Source organism: Melospiza georgiana, chromosome 3 (genome assembly GCF_028018845.1).
Source record: "Melospiza georgiana isolate bMelGeo1 chromosome 3, bMelGeo1.pri, whole genome shotgun sequence".
Classification (NCBI taxonomy): Eukaryota; Metazoa; Chordata; class Aves; order Passeriformes; family Passerellidae; genus Melospiza; species Melospiza georgiana.
Window position 1 is genome coordinate 178,829 of NC_080432.1, and position 18,559 is coordinate 197,387.

General features: G+C 54.6%; 1 protein-coding gene across 3 annotated transcripts in view; it reads left to right on the forward strand.

Annotated features, from left to right (window-relative positions):
* The window catches only part of IFT172 (intraflagellar transport 172), a 39,437-nt gene that overhangs the window by 19,834 nt on the left and 1,044 nt on the right, over window positions 1-18,559 (forward strand). The window contains exons 23-46 of one of the 3 annotated variants that reach the window (XR_009114243.1): window positions 1,373-1,451; window positions 1,839-1,959; window positions 2,295-2,439; window positions 2,512-2,601; window positions 3,000-3,097; window positions 3,325-3,460; window positions 4,802-4,918; window positions 5,890-6,032; window positions 6,638-6,731; window positions 6,949-7,013; window positions 7,138-7,318; window positions 7,847-7,956; window positions 8,372-8,501; window positions 9,099-9,197; window positions 9,551-9,660; window positions 10,152-10,215; window positions 10,800-10,886; window positions 11,965-12,081; window positions 12,568-12,678; window positions 13,506-13,683; window positions 15,091-15,186; window positions 16,220-16,279; window positions 16,809-16,907; window positions 18,298-18,388. Coding sequence is in view for 2 of the 3 variants with exons in the window: in XM_058020073.1 (XP_057876056.1) it covers window positions 1,373-1,451; window positions 1,839-1,959; window positions 2,295-2,439; window positions 2,512-2,601; window positions 3,000-3,097; window positions 3,325-3,460; window positions 4,802-4,918; window positions 5,890-6,032; window positions 6,638-6,731; window positions 6,949-7,013; window positions 7,138-7,318; window positions 7,847-7,956; window positions 8,372-8,501; window positions 9,099-9,197; window positions 9,551-9,660; window positions 10,152-10,215; window positions 10,800-10,886; window positions 11,965-12,081; window positions 12,568-12,678; window positions 13,506-13,625; window positions 15,091-15,186; window positions 16,220-16,279; window positions 16,809-16,907; window positions 18,298-18,451 (2,626 nt within the window). In the remaining variant the exon portion in view is untranslated. Of the gene's footprint in view, window positions 1-1,372; window positions 1,452-1,838; window positions 1,960-2,294; window positions 2,440-2,511; window positions 2,602-2,999; window positions 3,098-3,324; window positions 3,461-4,801; window positions 4,919-5,889; window positions 6,033-6,637; window positions 6,732-6,948; window positions 7,014-7,137; window positions 7,319-7,846; window positions 7,957-8,371; window positions 8,502-9,098; window positions 9,198-9,550; window positions 9,661-10,151; window positions 10,216-10,799; window positions 10,887-11,964; window positions 12,082-12,567; window positions 12,679-13,300; window positions 13,445-13,505; window positions 13,684-15,090; window positions 15,187-16,219; window positions 16,280-16,808; window positions 16,908-18,297; window positions 18,452-18,559 lie in introns of those variants that run through there. The other 2 variants (XM_058020073.1, XM_058020074.1) reach the window with 2 other exon arrangements.

Consider the following 18,559-nt stretch of genomic DNA (forward strand, 5'->3'; position numbering starts at 1 on the left):
CACTGTACCCATTGTACGTGGGTGAGGTCTAGAAATACTCAATAATCAGGAAAAAGATCACATCTGATTGGTAACATGTATCCAGAATATAGAGTGTCAGTAATAGTTGAGGAGGCCTTAGGAAGATTTGGAACAGAACAGAATTATGAATCAAATGGAAAACTTGATATCACTGTGGAAATGTCAATGCTTCCTCATATCAGAATAAAATATGGTGTAAGGATGGTCTGAATGGAGGAGTTAAGGAAGGAAAACAAAGAGTTGAAGACTGTCTGTAAAGCCATGCATATCATAAAGAAGGGATGTGATTATTCTCTGTGTCTAATGACACCAAAAATGGGTAACTTATTGTGAGGTGGCAGTTTTAAAACCAAAGGGTGTTTTTTCCATAGCACATCATGTTAATGCAGGAAAGCAGTGCTGAGTCTGCTCAGCATCCTGGCCAACAGGGGCTTCTGGCAGGGGCTTAAGAAATAAGCACCTGCTAGAGGCACTGATTTAAAATAAGCATAAAAAATAAAGAACAGGGCAAGCAAATACAGAGTGGCACTTCCTCTAGTGTGTTTTCACTGAACTGAACTAGGGGTTCAGCAGTTTGAAGCCTGTAATGTACCTGAACAGCTCTACTTCTGTGTTTGAGAGCTCTTGATAGACTTTACTTTTATGAGCTTGTCAAATTATTGCTTGAACCACATGTAGATTTTAAGTTACAATTTTGGCTATGAGTTACCCAGTTCAGTTAGATGTTATGTGAAAAAAAAACACTGCTTTTTGTTAGCTTGTTTTATGTTTCCTTTATAAATTACACTTCTTTTGTCTCAATTTATCTTCAGCATTTTCTGGCCATTTCAACACAAGACAACTTTGTACTTTCTCAAACCTGTCATCTTTTCTTAAGCTTTCAGTTGAAAGACTAACTGGAGCTCCCAGCTGCTGGATGTTGTTACCAAAAGTATAAATAGTCCAAGAATTTTTAGACAAATCATGGAGGTAGAGTCTGTCCAAAGCCATTAAATACAATGATGTGAGAGCATCACAACAAAGTCAGGCAGCTTCTGCTGTGCAGGTTGTCAGAGATGGACAGAGAGGGGAAAGGCTGGTATATGCTTGCTCTGTTTTTACAGTTCTTTGGATGTGTGGTGTTGGCACTGTTCAAATGCTGAAGGGGATGAGCCTTTGGTCTTGCAGGATGGCTGTGCTGGGGTCAGGAGCAGGAAGGACAGTGGTCTGGGCTGTCTTTCCTGGTAGTTCATCAATCCCCATGCGCTCAGTTAGCTGGGAGGGCAGAGCTGGTGCAGGAGGGCATGGAGCTGGTGGGGTGTGATTACGTGGGGTTGGTGGCTCTGGAAACTGGTTCTTGTCTCTGTCCTAGGCTGGAGACCTGTTGGAGAAGGTTGGCAACACACGAAAGGCTCTGGAGTGCTATGGCAAGGGCAGTGCCTTCCTGAAAGGTACTGTGCTCAATGTGTTCCTCCACTCGTCTCCAGCAGGAGCCCAGCTACTCTGGCCTGGTGGCAGCTTGAAATATTGCCCTGGAGCCTGGAGATGCCTGGGTGCTCTGCAGCTCCCACCTATCCTGTAATTCAGTGTATTTTCACATAGCTGTACTTGCACATGCAGTGCCAGGAGAGTGTCTTGTTCCCAAGCCCGTGGCCATGCTGACTGCAGCAGCAGGGCTTTGACCCAGCTCTCCACAGGGTCTGGGCTGCTGGGGAGCCCATGGGAGCTGGAGTGGCTCAGGCAGCAGCATTGCCCTCCTCCTGTGCCAGCTCCAAGCCCATGTTTGCCCCACAGCTCCCCGCTGGCCTCAGCATTACAGCTGCTGTGTCCCCTTGCAGCTGTGGAGCTGGCTCGCCTGGCGTTTCCTGCAGAGGTGGTGAAGCTGGAGGAGGCCTGGGGAGACCATCTGGTGCAGCAGAAACAGCTGGATGCTGCTATCAACCACTACATCGAGGCCAGGTGGGAGCAGGGCAAGGCTGGGTAAGCTGCAGGGTGCTGCCAGGGCAGGGAGTTGGTACCTGCAGGAGCTTTGCCTGAGTGAGCCCCACTACACTGCTTAGCAATGCCCCACTTGCTTGTGTGCAGCAGCCATTGATGGCTCCCACATCTCTCACAAGGTCTCACAGTGCTGATTGCTCTTCCCTGCTGTCCCAGTCCTTTCATCCCCCTCAGCACTGCCAGTTCCTCAGCTGCTTTATGCTGAATCAGGCAGCAGAGCACTCTAGTCTCCCTGGCACGGTGCAGCTGGAGGAGATGCTGCTGCCTGGCTCTAAAGGCTGATGGTTTGGTGCCAGGTGCTCAATTAAGGCCCTCGAGGCAGCTTTGGGAGCCCGGCAGTGGAAGAAGGCCATCTACATTTTGGACTTGCAGGACAGACAGACGGCAGCCAAATATTACCTGAAGATTGCCCAGCATTATGCAGCTTTGCAGGAGTATCAGGTGAGGCACAGACACAGTCACCTCTGCTCTGTGTGTCCCTGGGCTGTACTGAGTGTGGTCCTTTCCTGGCAGGTTGCAGAGGAGCTGTACATCAAGGGAGGCCAGACCAAGGATGCCATCGACATGTACACACAGGCTGGGCTCTGGGAGCAGGCCCACAAGGTGAGGCAGCAGCCAGAGCTTCTGTGCTCCTCACCCCACTTGGTGAGATCTTCCATCAGCAGGTGGTTGTGCCTTGTGCAGCAGTACCTGATCAGCCAGGACTCTTCCCAAATGCGTGTGCAGGGACATCCAGTAGCCAGAAAAAATCCAGTGTTCCCATCCTGACCCGTCCTGGCCTTGTCCCTCTCACAGCCCTGTGTGGGTGCACCCCTGGCACAAATGGCCTTCTCCAAGAGCTGGTCCTGTGTGCTTGGTGACAGTGACAAATGACTGCCTGTTCTTTGCAGAGCATACAGCACAGATATCTCTGTCAGATGGGAAGGAAATATGTTTTCCCTTCTCCTGTCACATGTCAGGAAATTGCTGTGCATTTCTCCCCTGTGCGTTCCTTTTGGCAGCTGGCACTCAAGTGCATGAGCCAGGAGGAGGTGACAGTGCTGTACATAACCCAGGCCCAGGAGATGGAGAGACAGGGCAAGTACAAAGAAGCAGAGAGGTGAGTTTCCCCCAGTACTGCTGTCAGCCCAAGAGCCCTGGAAAATCAGCTGCAGTGAGGAGAAGCCCTTTGCTGGGTTAGAGGGAGAATTTGGGACTGGGGTTTGGAATGGTCAGAGGAGCTTTCTCCACACACGGGGAGCTGAAGCTGGTATTTCAGGATGTGGAAAGGTTTCAGGGACTCGTCTTGTCCTTGGCTGAGCTGTGTGGATGTGCTCGTGTTGCCAGGCTGTACATCACTGTGAATGAACCCGATCTGGCCATCACCATGTACAAGAAGTGCAAGATGTATGATGAGATGGTTTGCCTGGTGGCCAAGTACCACAAGGACTTACTTGGAGATACTCACCTGCACCTGGGCAAGGTGAGTGCATCTCATGGCAGGGGATCAGCTCAACCAAGCAGGGGCAAGATTGTTGTTGTGGACGAGGTTTTGAGATTGCTTAAAAAATCAGTGGCAAGGGTATGAGCAAACATCAGGTTTAATATTAAGTATTAAAGCAGAACAAGTTTGTTGTTGAGATTCACTCTACTAAGAGGACAGCTAAGGCACAACAAGGAAAAACTAGCAACAACAAAACCAAACAAAGTGCAGGCAATCAAAGAAGAAATTAACTAAGAACTGTCTGTGGGGATGGGTGGGTGTGACAAAAGACAGTGTGGGCAAAGATAAAAAAGAGCACAGCCTAAAAGCCTAACAGCACTCAAACATAAGAGTACTTTAATTTAACTTACACCTTAAGACTAACAATTTAACATAGGAAAACATTTAACTTACATCTAATTAAACTTATGGCTTAACTGTAACAATCTAACAGAGGAATAACACTTAACAGCATTTAGCCTAACTTATAACTTTGAAGTTATACTTAGCAAGTCAGCAGAAGAGTAACACTTGGCAACACTTAGCTTATAACTTATGTTTAACAACTTTGCAAAAGAACAACACTTCGCAGCATTCAAATAAGTTTATAACTATAATTTAACCTTACTTACAGGCTAACTTACTTAGATATCCAAGATACTGAAACATTTAAGAAAGCCACATTTCCCACAGATTTGCCATAGCATATGTGCATCTTTATGCACCCAGACAGAAACAGTCAGTGCCTTCAAGGTACCTGTGAAGAATTTCTCCCAGAAGTCAGTGAAATCCTCACTTTGGAGGCCTTTGCATCTCCCAGTGGGTGAAGGATCAGGCCCCAGGAGTGAGCTATTGGCCCAGCATACATTGTGTTTGGCAATCCTCCAACAGCAAACCTGAGGGTTTGCTGGCTCTGACAGGTGCCCCCCAGAGGGAGGTTGCTGTGGTGCCCACAGTGGTGCCAGGACAGCTCCAAAGGGTCTCATTTTGGACTGCTGTTTATAGGATCACCAAGGGCTTCAGTCATAGCAGTGCTTCAGCCTGGCCAGAGTTTGGGTTGGCATTTTCTTTGAAAGTGTGAGAGCAGGAGTGTTGTGCTATTCAGGCAAGAGGAATATTTTCCAAGGCTGGTCATAAGGGAAACAGAAGCTCATTAAACAGCAGCAGTTCCTTGGAGCAAGGCAGTGTTTCTGATAAGCTCAGGAAGAGCTGAGCCCAGGTGGTGCTGTCAAGGCCAAGGGCTAACAAGCATTTCTCAGCTCACACTGCAGCCTGTGAAGGAGAATGGGGGAATGCACAGGTGTCCACACGAGTGTCACTGCCTCATTGCTCTGCCCGCAGGAGCTGGAGGCAGAGGGGCGCCTGCAGGAGGCTGAGTATCATTACCTGGAAGCCAAAGACTGGAAGACCACGGTGAACATGTACAGAATGAATGACATGTGGGAAGAGGCATACAGGGTAATAATCACTCACAGGGGTCAGTTTTTCTGGCTGTGGGATCCTGGTGGAAGCGCCTTTGTCTGTGTTCTCTGCAAGACCAGAACACTTGGTGTGCCCTGCCCAGCCTCAGAACTGTCCCAGCCCTGGAGCCCTATGTGCCTCCCAGCCAGCAGGGTTTGAGCCTTTCTGCTGGGCTCCTTCCTCGAGGCTCTGCCCTGATCACTCATCCTGTGGTACCTCAGGGGTGTTGCTGTGGCCACAGCGCCCAGCACTGCTCTGCTCAGTGCGCCCATGGAGCGCTGGGCTCCCTTTGCTGTCCCAGCAGGGATGTGGCTCTGCTGAGGAGTGCTGGCCTCCCTTCTGCTGTCCCAGCAGGGATGTGGCTCTGCTGAGGAGTGCTGGGCTCCCTTTGCTGTCCCAGCAGGGATGTGATGTGGCTCTGCTGAGGAGTGCTGGGCTCCCTTTGCTGTCCCAGCAGGGATGTGATGTGGCTCTGCTGAGGAGTGCTGGGCTCCCTTTGCTGTCCCAGCAGGGATGTGGCTCTGCTGAGCAATGCAGGGCTCCCTTTGCTGTCCCAGCAGGGATGTGGCTCTGCTGATGAATCTGGGCTCCTCCTGCAGTCCTAGCAGGGATGTGGCTCTGCTGAGCCATGCTGGGCTCCCTCCTGCAGTCCCAGCAGGGATGTGGCTCTGCTGATGAATCTGGGCTCCCTCCTGCAGTCCCAGCAGGGATGTGGCTCTGCTGATGAATCTGGGCTCCCTCCTGCTGTCCCAGCAGGGATGTGGCTCTGCTGAGGCTGCTCTGCTGCACCCTGTGTGCCTTTGCCTCACTGTCCCCTCACCAGGGCAGTGGTGCTTGCAGAAGCGTTTGTTGGGAGGGAACAGATGGTTTTGGGGCTCCCTCCTGCTGGCAGGCAGCACGTTAGAGGGGCTCAGTCTGCTGAAGGTGGAACGTACTCTGGGTTTTTCCATTTCCTTTCCTTTGGACAGGTGGCCAAGGCATACGGGGGTGCAAACTCCCACAAGCATGTGGCCTATCTGTGGGCAAAGAGCCTGGGTGGAGAGGCAGCTGTGAAACTCCTCAGCAAATTTGGACTTCTGGAGATGGCCATTGACCATGCAACAGACAGCGGGTATGCAGGTGCCCAGCACCTCCCTCTCCTCTGCCAGCAGAGAAAAACGTGTGGGCCTGATAACCTGTGCACATGGCATTGCAGGTCCAGAAAATGACATGTCTTCCATCCCACCGTGCTTCACACAGCCTTCCACACCCTTGGCACATCCCACTTCTCTTCTTTGTGTCAGTCTCTCAAATGCCACGTCTGAGCTGGCAGGCAAATGCAGTTTGTCCTCTGCAGGGGAAGGCTTGTGGGAGCCTCTGAGCATGAGAGGGTTGCTCCTCATGTCACCATGAGTAACTGTCTGCCACAAGAGCTCTGGCCCTGCTCTGCAGCTGGCCAGGCGTCTGCCTGCATGGCCACTCATTGCTGCTCTTCCCGAGGCTCCCACATCTCTTGGCTCCTGCCTTGGGCTCTAACAGCAGGTGGGAAGGAGCCAAATTTCCTTAGCAGGGACTCCAAAAGCTCCTGGTCAGGAGCAGGAGGAACAGACAGTGCTAATTCACTTGGGGCCCCCTGTATTCCACTCTCTCCTCTCCCAGTGTCTTGTGCTCTGCCTGATGTCTTGTTCTTGACGAAGGCACACACTCACAGCACAGTCCTTCTCTCCTTCATTGCAGGGTCTTTGAATTTGCTTTTGAGCTGGCCCGCCTCTCCATGAAGCAGAAGATGCCAGACATCCACCTGAAGTATGCCATGTTCCTAGAAGATGAGGTAATTTTCCCCCTGGAACAGGTGCAAGTCCTCCAGTCCCTCAGGTAACTGAGCAGTTGTCCCTGGGCTGCTGCAGCAGTCCCTGCATTCCCAGAGGGCTCCATTGCCAAGCTCCACACACCTGTGTTCCATAAACGCTGCCTTGGATGAGTAGAGGAGGTCATGTGGTGATGCCAGAGCAGGAAGGTGTGCAAACAAATCCCTTCTTCTCCTCTAGGGCAAGTTTGAAGAGGCTGAAGGAGAGTTCATTAAAGCTGGGAAGCCCAAGGAAGCTGTGCTGATGTGTGTGTCCTCCCCATCCTGCTGTGTGTGCTCTCTCCATGCAGTGCTAGCCCGGTTGCCTCTCCAGCACTGGGCTGCTCCTTGTTATCCCTGTTGTTCCACCTGGTCTCCCTCTCATCCCCAGGTTTGTGCACAACCAGAACTGGGATGCTGCCCAACGTGTGGCTGAGGCTCACGACCCAGACAGCGTGGCTGACGTGCTGGTTGGGCAGGCACAGTTTGCCTTTGAGCAGAGAGAGTTCCAGAAGGCAGAGGCCTTCCTCCTGCGAGCACAGAGACCTGAGCTGGCCATCAAGTACTATAAGGTGAGTGCAGCCTGTAGCAGCATCCTTGCCTTCCTCACTGGACAAGAACCCAATTTAGATGAAGGAGTGAAATTCACCTCCCAGCTCCCCCTGTCAGCTGAGTAGCCAAAGAGGTTTAAACCACTTACTCAGGCTTTCTGGAGGAACTGAATTCTGGCCTGAGGACTGAGCCAGTGGATTTCATGTCATAGCTTTGCTCTCTCACCGTTCTGGAGGATGGGTGGTCCTTGGGGTAGCGCAAGTGGGTGCATTTGGAGGCTGAAGTGCCCATTCCACTGAGGTGGCTGAAATGGATGAGCCCATTCCCCTGAGGTGGCTGGAATGGATGAGCATGTTCCCCTGAGGTGGTTAGGGCAGGTGGACAGACACAGGTGCCATTCTCGGGGAGGAAAGAATTGGGTGGTGCTACTGTGGTTATTTCTTCTAGTCAGTTCTCTGGCAAGATGAGGATGAGGGGATGGGTGTGTTGTGTGATAGCAGGAGCGTGGGGGATCCTGGTGAGAGTTTCTCCCCGCTGTGCCTGTGCAGGAGGCTGGCATGTGGAGCGAGGCCCTGCGGATCTGCAAGGAATACCTGCCCGGGCGGCTGGCAGAGCTGCAGGAGGAGTGTGGCAGGGAGGCTGGCAAGAAAGGCTCCAGGTAAGGAGAGCTGTGGTCAGGCTGCAGGAAATAGCCTGGAAGCTCTTCCCCATGGCCATTTTGCTGATGCCTTACAGAGACAGCCCGATGGGACCCCTGAGATCCACTTGTTTCCTTTTTGAGGACTCCGGACTTCTTACTGCATAGGTTTCCTATCATCCTTCCTTATTTCTCTGGGAGTCTTATTTCTGCCATCCAAGATTTCCCAGATGGCATTTGCCCCACTTACAAATCTCCATGGTCTCCTGGACTGCCATTGCATCTCCCCAGGGTCCTTGGTCAGTTCTTTCCTCAGCCCTGTGCATGTTCTCTGTCTGAGCTCCCTGCTTGCCTGCCGTGTGCACCCCTGCCCACCCCTGTCTGAGGATCTCTGGCAGCATGTCCGTGCTGCTCACAGCCTGCGTTCCTCCTGCAGTGGGCCTGAGGGGCTGCTGGAGCAGGCCCGCGAGTGGGAGCAGGCTGGGGAGCACGCCAGGGCTGTGGACTGCTACCTGAAGGTGCGGGACCCCAGCAACAGTGTCCTGGTGGAGAAGTGCTTGCTGAAGGTACTGTCAGGGCCTGGGGTTCCCTTCACTGCCCTTCTGCCTGGGAGCTCTTCCACATCCTGAGTGCCCTCAGGGATCTGTGTCACTGCCGGGCTCAGGAGAGCCTGCAGGGCTGAGAACCTTTAGAGCTGTTCTCTTGAGCCATGACAGGCTGTGTTTATCCTGCTTGGTGCTGCCTCCCTTGCTCTGGCACCTGTGCCTGTGCCATGCCCTGTGCCCGTCTGTGTGCCCATGGCTCCCTGCACTGCAGAGCTGCTGCACTCTGTGATTCAGCCCTTCCTGTGCTCCCTGCCACCAGCCTTTGTGATTCAGCCCTTCCTGTGCTCCCTGCCACCAGCCTTTGTGCTGTGCTCTACCTCATGCTTCTCACCACACCCATGTCCTTGTACCACCTTCAGCTACAGTTATGTCCTTGTCTGATCTTCTCCCGTGGGTGAAAGTGGCTGGGCCTTGCTCCTCTGAGTTGCCATTGCTCCCCTTCCTCCATCACTCAAGTGCTTCCAACTGTCAGTCTTGTAGTGGGACTGAGCACTTCCAGCTTCATCCCACCCTCCCACCATTTCCATCAATTGAGCTGCTGACAGTTTCTCCTCACAGGCTGCTGAGTTGGCTGTGAAGTTCTTGGATCAGTCACAGAGCACGGAGGTGACACGGACCGTGGCTCCTCAGCTGGTGGCCATGAAGAAGTACAGCTTGGTGAGCAGTGGCTGCTGCCCCAGGGCTGCTCAAGGAGCAGTGACATGGGAAGGGAGAGCTCTGTCCCAGGGCAGGAGGTCAGGTCACATCCTGGGGTGATGGGTGGATGGGTGGCCTTCTCCTGAGGTAGGCTGTGCAGAATCTTCAAGGAGGATGGAAGAGGGGAATGAATCAAGTCCTGGAAGAGTGTGAGAGAGCCAGGCCTTGGGAGAAGGCAGGAAGTAGAGGAGAGGCTTATCTTTTGGGAAGAGATTTTCTGTGGTGTCTGTGTGCTGGTCCAGCACCAGCTTCAGCCTGGGACACAGGGAACCCGTGGGGTTTTGCCTCCCATGGGAGTGTCTCTGGCCCTGCAGGCAGCTGAGCTCTACCTGAACTTGGACCTCGTCCGAGAAGCCATTGATGCCTTAATTGAGGGGGAGGAGTGGAGCAAAGCCAAGCACACAGCCAAGGAGTTTGACCCCAGGTATGCCCTGAGCTTTGCAAACTACACCCTTCCTGTTCCCCCTGCCACCCCCAGCTGCTCCCCTGTCCTGTCCTGCACTGTCCTGTACTGTCCTGTCCTGGATTCTCCCCACAGTGGCTTTCTTTCCCATGTTCAGCAGGGTCCATTCTCCACCCTTCCCAAGCCATTTCACATTCTGGCACTTTGCTATTGCCACACATCCCACAGAAACTGTTTTCCCCTTTGGTTTCACCCCCATCCCTACCTCCCTTTCCCTTGCCATGACTCTGTGCATGCACTTCCTTCTGGAAGCCCTGTGATCCCTTGTTCTCCTCACATATTCTGCTGTGAAGAGCTGCTTGGACCCTTTCCTTCCCCGTCCATCTGTGCTCCAGCAGTCTGCTAGCCTGCTAGAACCAGCTGCAAGTGTGCTGGTTCCAAAGCTGAACCCAGCCCCTGCACTGCTGCAAGCCATGAGTCTTGCTGCCTTTTGGGGTTCTTTGTGCCCGCAGGTCAGAGGAGTACGTGGACCAGCGTTACAAGGAGTATTTAAAGAAACAAGGAAAGGTGGATTCGGTATGTGGGATGCCTGCAGGCTGGGCAGGGGTGTCAGGGCCTGTGCAGATCCTTTTGCCTGACTGTGGGCACGAGTGAGGAGTCTGTGTGTGCCTGTGAGCCATGGCTGCTGCATGCCAGAGCACAGAACCACAGAAGGGTTTGCTGGGAAAGGACCTTACAGCTCGCCTCAAGCTCATCTCAGTGCACCTCCTGCCTTGGCAGGACACCTGGCACTAGAGTGGGTTGCTCCAAGCACACACTGCTAGCTCATGTCCAGTTTGTTGCCCACCAACACCCCTAAGTCCTTCTCCTCTGTGCTGCCCTCCATTCTCCCCCCGGGCTGCCTCTGTGTTTGGGGCTGCTCTGACCCAGGTGCAGCACCTGTCACTTGCTGACCTCCATAAGCTTCACTTGGGCCAACCTCCTGAGCCTGGGCAGGTCCCTCTGGTGGCAGATGGGTCACACAGGCTCTGTGGTTTCCTGCTGTGGAGGGGAAGAGATTGTGTCTGGGAAAAAAGGACATGGCTGACCTGGTGCTTGTGTGCGTGTGAGTAGGAGGCCTGGCCTGCGCAATGAATTCATGGCACTGTTTCCTTCCTCAGCTGGTGGGAATTGATGTCATGGCAGCTCTGGATATATATGCAAAGCAGGGGCAGTGGGAGAAGTGCCTGGAGGTGGCAGCCAAGCAGGTGAGTGCCCGTGTGAGCCCTAGGGACACACCTGGGCTGCTGGAGCCTGCATGGGTGGGCAGCACTGCACCTGGGGTGCTCCATACCTCTGTCCCACCGTGGCCAGGGAGGCTGGGTGGGGAAGTGCTAGAACCTGCAAGCATATTGTGTTTAAATTTTGTGATTAATGGAGCACTAGAAGAAGCTAAATGAGTTGTTTGGGCTGGAAGTAATTGGTGCCATGGAAACAGGGATCTGTAGAAGAAAGCCTTCTTTCTCTGTGTTCTTGGGAGCAGTGGTGTCAGTCAGAATGAGACATCCTAGTCAGGAAAGCCAATCTGACATTTTTTTCAGTTTTACTGACCTGAAACTAACAAAATTACCTCAGCAGAGTAATAAAATGGAGAAAAGCAAAATGAAACTGTTTTACAGTGCTCTTTCAAGGGAGTAGCAGGAGAAGACAGCTCTCCATTACCAGGATGTACTTTGAGGGATGGTTATTGATTGGTGATTGGCTGTTAAACAGTTATTGGTTAAATGGTTGTTGATCATGGAGGTAACCAAGGGCAAGCAGTTCTTTGGAGTGAGATATTGGTTCAGATTGAATAACAGGACAACCTTGGCAACAGCATCTGCAGTTAGTAGGGACATCACAGCCTGTCACCCAGGCCAGCTGGAGCCTTGGAAAAGCTCTGGGAATGTCTGGGACTGTGGTTTATAACTTTGGTTCCAATAACCTACCTTTGGATTCTGTAGAGTGGACTTGGTGTCTCTGTGATGCAGATGGTCTCTGTTGAATCCTTGTTCTTTGGGAGGCTCCCCTATTGATGCTCTGCCCATCAGGAGCCAGACAATAACTGCACACTCCATTGAATGGGGAAGGCTCAGTTTATTGTGTTGGGCACCACAAGGCCACGCTGAGTCTGAGAACATCTTGGTGTCTGCTCGTGCCTCCAGGAGAGCCTTGGCATGGTCCTTTTCCATAGCCAGGACAGAATATAATCACTGTGACTCAGCTGCTCTCCAGTGATTATACAGCAGGAATGGTGCATCCATACCCACCATGAGCCTCATGTGCTGCTTTCTGTGTCTCCTCCAGAGCTACCAGGTGCTGCACAAGTACGTGGCTCTGTATGCAACACACCTGATCTGTGAGGGCTGCTGGGACAGAGCCCTGCACCTGTACAGCCAGCACGGAGCCCCTGCCAACCCCCAGGTGAGGAAGGCGCCCAGCAGGGCTGTCCCTGTGCTGCAGGAGCTGCTGCAGGGTCTGCTGCAGGGTCAGGCTGCAGCATCTGCTGCAGGATCAGGCTGCAGGGTCTGCTGCAGGGTCAGGCTGCAGCATCTGCTGCATGGTCAGGCTCCCACCTGGGCTGGGATTGCCTCAAGTTCAGCATGCCCAGCCCTGCAGGAGATTCTTCAGAGGGCTGACGGAATCTCCCAGCTTGTTCTCCTTGGGAAGGAGCAGGGAAAGTTGAGTGTTTGTGCTTGTTTTGAGCACCAAGTTCAAAACAAAAGGAACGATTTGCCTCTCTGAGAGCATTGGCTGCAGGAAGCATCCCTGCATCCCTCTCTGTTTGCCTGCCTTGTCCCCAGCCCCCTTCCTGCAGCACTGCCCCTCTGCAGCCCTTTTCTTGGCAGCAGGAGAGCTCTGCTGGCCCCTCACCTGTCTCCTTCCACACTCGTGTCCTTTTTGTGGCAGAATTTCAACATCTACAAGCGGCTGTTTGTGGAGATGGTGAACGCTCCTGGCAGGAACTGTGCCGAGGCGTACGCGGGCTGGGCTGAGCTGCGGGACGTGCTCCTGGCTCTGGTGAGTGTGCCCTGCCTCCCCTGCCTGCCCAGCCCCTTGGGAGAGGAGCCAGCCTCTCCACAGGTGACAGGGACAGTGTTTGCAGGGCACAAGCTGAGGGCAGAGAGCTGGCAGTGTGGACAGTAGGAAAACAGGATCCTGGAAAGTGGATGTGGCTGAGCTGGAGAAAGCAGAAAGGAGACCCTGTGCTCCAGACCAGATCCTGGGAGTGGGGAGTGGGTCTGGCCCCTGGCCCTTGCTCCAGGCCAGATCCTGGGAGTGGGTCTGGACCCTGGCCCTTGCTCCAGGCCAGATCCTGGGAGTGGGTCTGGCCCCTGGCCCTTGCTCCAGGCCAGATCTGAGGAGTGGGTCTGGACTCCAGCTCTTGCAGAGCTCCAGGTGTCACTGTGACATGGGAGCTGTCGTGACATCTCTTCTGATCCTACCCCAAAATCAGCAGCCTGCATGGGGAAAGCACAGAGCTGCTGAGCCTGGAAAATATGAATTCTCCCCATGGAGGCTGAGAGCTTTCTCCTCACTCCTCTCCAGAACACTTCAGCCAGAGCCACAATTACCTTATGTCTGTTTCTGCCCTTACTGCAAACATAAGCAAAATCAGAAAACCCTCCCTTTGTCCGTGCAGGCTCACCCCTGCTCGCAGTGCTGGCTGTTGTTGCAGTGCTGGTGACTCCCCCTGGCTCCCACAGCCTCCTTCCTTCAGCATGCTTCCAGAGTCCCAGAGGTGTCTGCATATTCCAGATCCTTCTCTCTGCTGACTGCCCTGTCTCACGTGCAGTAAGTGCCCTTGTGCTTTCCTGCCCTCAGTGCCTCTCATTTTCTCTTCTCAGTGTGAGAACCTAGCGAAGAGCAGCGAGGCAGAGCCTGCAGCCCAGGAGGAGTTTGAGAGGATGCTGCTCATCTGCCACTACTGCGCCGCCCGCGCCGCCGCGCAGGGCCTGCCGCAGCTGGTGAGGCTGGGGCTGCTCTGCCAGGGCCTCACTGAGGGGAACCCATGGGTGTCTGCAGGTTTGGGTCACTATTGCCATAAAGCACCAGGAGAGGGGAGCCCCATGGGCACCTGCAGCTTTGGGGCTGTTCACGGGTCACTATTGCCATAAACCACCAGGCGCCTCCCAGAGCAGGGAACCCCATGAGTATCTGCAGGTTATGGGTCACTATTGCCATAAATCACCCATCATGGATGCATAGAATGGGACTGCAGTAACCTGGCACCCACCACGACAGGTGGAACTGTAGGTGGTGTTTTCTGCTTACCATGGGTACCATCCCAGCCTCTGTGGCTGAGCTGTAAACCAGGGCAGGAGCTCATCCTTGTGCTTGGCATGACTTGTGAGAGCAGAGGCGGTAATAGAAAATTAGGAATCACAAAATCTCTGATGTTCCCAAGAGAGGGATGGCTTCCTCTCTGCTCTCCTGGGCTCTGAGAGCTGCTGGGCTTCACACGTGGGCTGCAGAGCAGATCCTCTGCCCAGGGCTGCAGCAGGCCCGGTGCTGTGTGCTGGGCCTCCTGTGGGGCTTGGGGAGCTCATGGGCCTCTCTGGGGGCATCACAAGGCCCTGTGATCTCGTGTGTGCTGGGATTTGTTGTTGGCCTCCCTGCTGAAGTCTTGATCCCTGTGGACTGTGGAACTGTTCTAGAGCTCTGGATGGATGTGGCACTAGAGTTGTGATGGAGGAGGCTGGGAAAGGGAAAAGAACCCCAGTGAAAGCCACAGGGACGACTGGGATTCCCCATGGCTGTGTGTGTGGATGCTGGGGGTCCAGAGACATCAGACAGCAAGAGCCAAGTCTGATGTCTTGGAGACCTGTACAGATCTCCATAGCTGTGCAGTGTTGGGCTGGGCAGTCTGTTTGGGACCATGAAGAAGGGGGGGCCTTGACATTTCTTGTGTGACAATGGGTGTCTGGCAGCAGAAAAGTGAAAATACCCTTCAGTTCCTCACCCCTGCTTCAAAATTCTTACATAATTGCATACAAGAAAAAATGCATTGAGACTGTGGCTGGAATTGTTTTGTGGAGGGGCTGGAGAGTCTCCATTCCTTGAGATGGTGAAAAGCTGAGCAGGCATGTTCCTGAACCAGGCCTGCAGCTGCCTCTGCTTTGGCTGGGGGCAGCACTGGGAACTGCCAGCAATGTCAAGCCACCAGTGCCTTCCAACCTCACCTGTTCTGTGACTTAGATGGGGGTGTTTGGGTGGAAAATAGCAAGGCTTCTAAAGCAGAGGAATTTCACCCTCAGGTGACAGTCCCATGTGGGCTGTAGTGAGGGAACTCAGGGTCAGGACTGAGGGGTTTGACCGTTTTTACCTGTGAGGCCTGTGTGGGTGCAGAGCCCTTGCTGTGAGTGAGGGGAATCTCCTGAGATCCCCTCCAGGCTGTTTTTTCTTTGCTGAGTTCTGTGTCTCTGTGCCCAGGACACCATGGCTGCCCAGCTGTCCATCTCCCTGCTGCGCCACACGGATCTGCTCCCTGCAGACAAGGCTTTCTACGAGGCTGGCATGGCTGCCAAGGTAAGGGCTGCCCCTGCAGACAAGGCTTTCTGTGAGGCTGGCATGGCTGCCAAGGTAAGGGCTGCCTCTGCAGACAAGGCTGTCCATGAGGCGGGCATGGCTGCCAGGGTAGGAGCTGCCTCTGCACCCTGTGTTGGTCCTGTCCAACACAGGACCCCTCAGCTTTACCTCCCCAAATCCTGGGCTCTCTCTGGAGGCTGCTCCTCAGGCAGCTGGCCAGACCCCAGGCAGTGAGCAGATGGACCTACAGGCCCAGGGCTGGACAGAGGCCATGCTGTGGCTCTGTCAGTGGGGATGTGAGGCTGCTCTGCATCACCCCAGTGTCTGACAGTCTGCCTGGCCCCTGTGACACGTGGCAGGGACAGCAGCATGTCCTCACTGCCTGCAGGGATAGAATCATGGAATGCTTTGGGTGGGAAGGGACTTTAAAGCTCTTCTTGTTCCATCCCCTGCCATGGGCAAGGCCCTTCCACGGTCCCAGGCTGCTCTAGGCCCCATCCAGCCTGGCCATGATGCCTGTCTGCATTCTGTGGTGGTGGGCTGGGCTGGGTGGGCACTGTGGCACAAACAGAGCCACATCCTTCCCAGCCCTGGCTCTGGGAGAAAAGCTGCCTGTGAGGATGTGTGCCAAGGTTGCCTTTAAAGGGAGGTGCAAACCCAAAGCAGATAACATTTTACTGACCAATAAGTGACCCTAAGGGATGGGTGTTGGGGGATGGACATTTAGGACAGCGTATGGGGCAAGGTTTGGGGGACTGACCCCTGGCCTCTGGCTGATCACTCGACATCCTGGGCTGAAGCTTCTAGATGGAGGGGATGGGATGCTGAGTGATTGACAGAGAGCCTGGGTGGGGATTTGGGGGTGATCTCATCCAGGGAGAGGGATAACACAGGTAAAGGGAGGGGGGTACAGTCTGGGATAAACCATTTGGGAAAAATATTGGGATACAAAACAAAACTACTTCAAAGTATTACAAAAAACTACTTCAAGGATGAGCTGCCCACTCTCACCCAGGGCTCCTCTCCATACCAGGCAGTCAGCTGGGAGAACATGGCATTTGTGTTCCTGAACCGCTTCTTGGACCTGTCAGATGTGAGTATGCTCTGTGGGGCAGGCCCCCACATGCCCTGCCCAGGTCACCTGGGCGTGCCAGTGCCACCGGGCATGTGGCAGCAAAGAGCACGTTGGCAATCTAGGCCTGAAATCCTCATGGCTGCAGATGCCATTACAGCATTCAGGGTGATCACTCAAGTTGTTCCAAGGGAAGAAAAGCTCTTGGGAGGTGGAGGCCATGGCACAGTGCTTTGCCCCCTGTGATGCAGGACTCAGGAGTCCCTTACTTGTGCAGCAGGCTGGCCACCAGAAACCCCAAATCCAAGGGGCTGACACCTCAGTGTGCCCCACTCTGAGGTGCTGTCAGCAGCAGCTGGGACAAAACAAAAGCACCCAATTACAACTTTCCCTTCTCCAAGGCACCTGCACAGGGCAGAGTCTGAGACACTGCAGAGTGTGCTCATGGGGGGCAGGAGGGCCTGGTCACCAGCGGGCAGGGCCATGCTGGCATGAGCTGTGCTGTGGGCGCTGCAGCTGGCACTGCCCACTGCTCTGCCCTTCTCTGCAGGCCATCGAGGAAGGGAACCTGGACTCCCTGGACCACTCTGATTTTCAGCAGACAGACATTCCCTTCGAGGTGCCCCTTCCAGCCCATCAGCACGTGCCTGTGAGTGTCACCCATCCCTTTCAGCAGTGCTGCACTGCAGGGCTCTGAATGGGGACTGGGGTAAGGCTGGCACTGCAGAGGCTGCAGGGATGGAAACTGACCCAGAACTGGCCCCTGCTGCCTGTCCCTCCAGTGTGAGCACACAGACAGACAGACAGACAGACAGACAGACACACACAGACACACAGAGACACAGGCCCCTGCTGCCTGTCCCTCCAGTGTGAGCACACAGACAGACAGACACACACACAGACACACAGAGACACACACACACACAGGCCCCTGCTGCCTGTCCCTCCAGTGTGAGCACACAGACAGACAGACACACACACACACAGAGACACACACACACACAGGCCCCTGCTGCCTGTCCCTCCAGTGTGAGCACACAGACAGACAGACAGACAGACACACACACAGACACACAGAGACACACATACACACAGGCCCCTGCTGCCTGTCCCTCCACTGTGAGCACACACACACACAAAAACACACCTGTGTACACACACACACACACAGACATGCACACAGCTGTGAACACAAACACGTGTGCACAGACTTGTTGCACACACCCAAACACACACGCACAAAAATACACCTGTGTGCCCACCCACAGACACACATACCTGTACACACAGACATATACCTGTACACACACACCCGTGTGCATGCACACACACCCCTGTGTGCACACTCACACACAACTGTACACACACACACCTGTACACACACAAACATACACACATACCTGTACACAAATACACTCACACACTCTCCCTCTCTCTCTCCTCAGCACACACACATCCCCGCACTCAAGCCGTGCCGTGCACCATGCAGTGTGTGCTGTGTGCACATCACGCCCGCCCGTCCTGCTCTCCCCTGTGCTCCCCTGTGCTCTCCCCTGTGCTCCCTGCTCTCCCCTGTGCTCTCTGCTCTCCCCTGTGCTCTCCCGTGCTCTCTGCTCTCCCCTGTGCTCTCCCCTGTGCTCTCTGCTCTCCCCTGTGCTCCCTGCTCTCCCCTGTGCTCCCCTGTGTTCCCTGCTCTCCCCTGCTCTCCCAGCTCTCCCCTGTGCTCCCTGCTCTCCCCTGTGCTCCCTGTGCCCTCTGCTCTCCCCTGCTCTCCCCTGTGCTCCCCTGTGCTCCCTGCTCTCCCCTGCTCTCCTCTGTGTTCCCCTGCTCTCCTCTGTGTTCCCCTGCTCTCCCAGCTCTCCCCTGTGCTCCCTGCTCTCCCCTGTGCTCTCCCCTGTGCTCTCTGCTCTCCCCTGTGCTCCCTGCTCTCCCCTGTGCTCCTGCTGCCGTGGGGCAGTCCTGGGGCTGCCTTGGGGCAGCAGCAGCAGCAGCCCGGTTCAGCCTGGCTCCGGTTGAGCCCGGCCCTGGCTTTGTCCCAGGAGGAGCAGCGGGAGGAGGTGCGGGACTGGGTGCTGACGGTGTCCATGGACCAGCGGCTGCAGCAGGCGCTGCCCCAGGACGAGCGCGGCACCTTCGAGGCCTCGCTGGTGGCAGCGGGGACAGGGGTGGCCTCCCTGCCCTGCCTGCTCACAGGTGAGCTCCGGGACAGCTCCTCAGACAGGATGACACAGTGCAGGGAGTGGGAGCTGCAGGGTGGGCCTGGGCTGTGCTCTGAGAGCAGTGCAGGGACTGTGTGTCTGT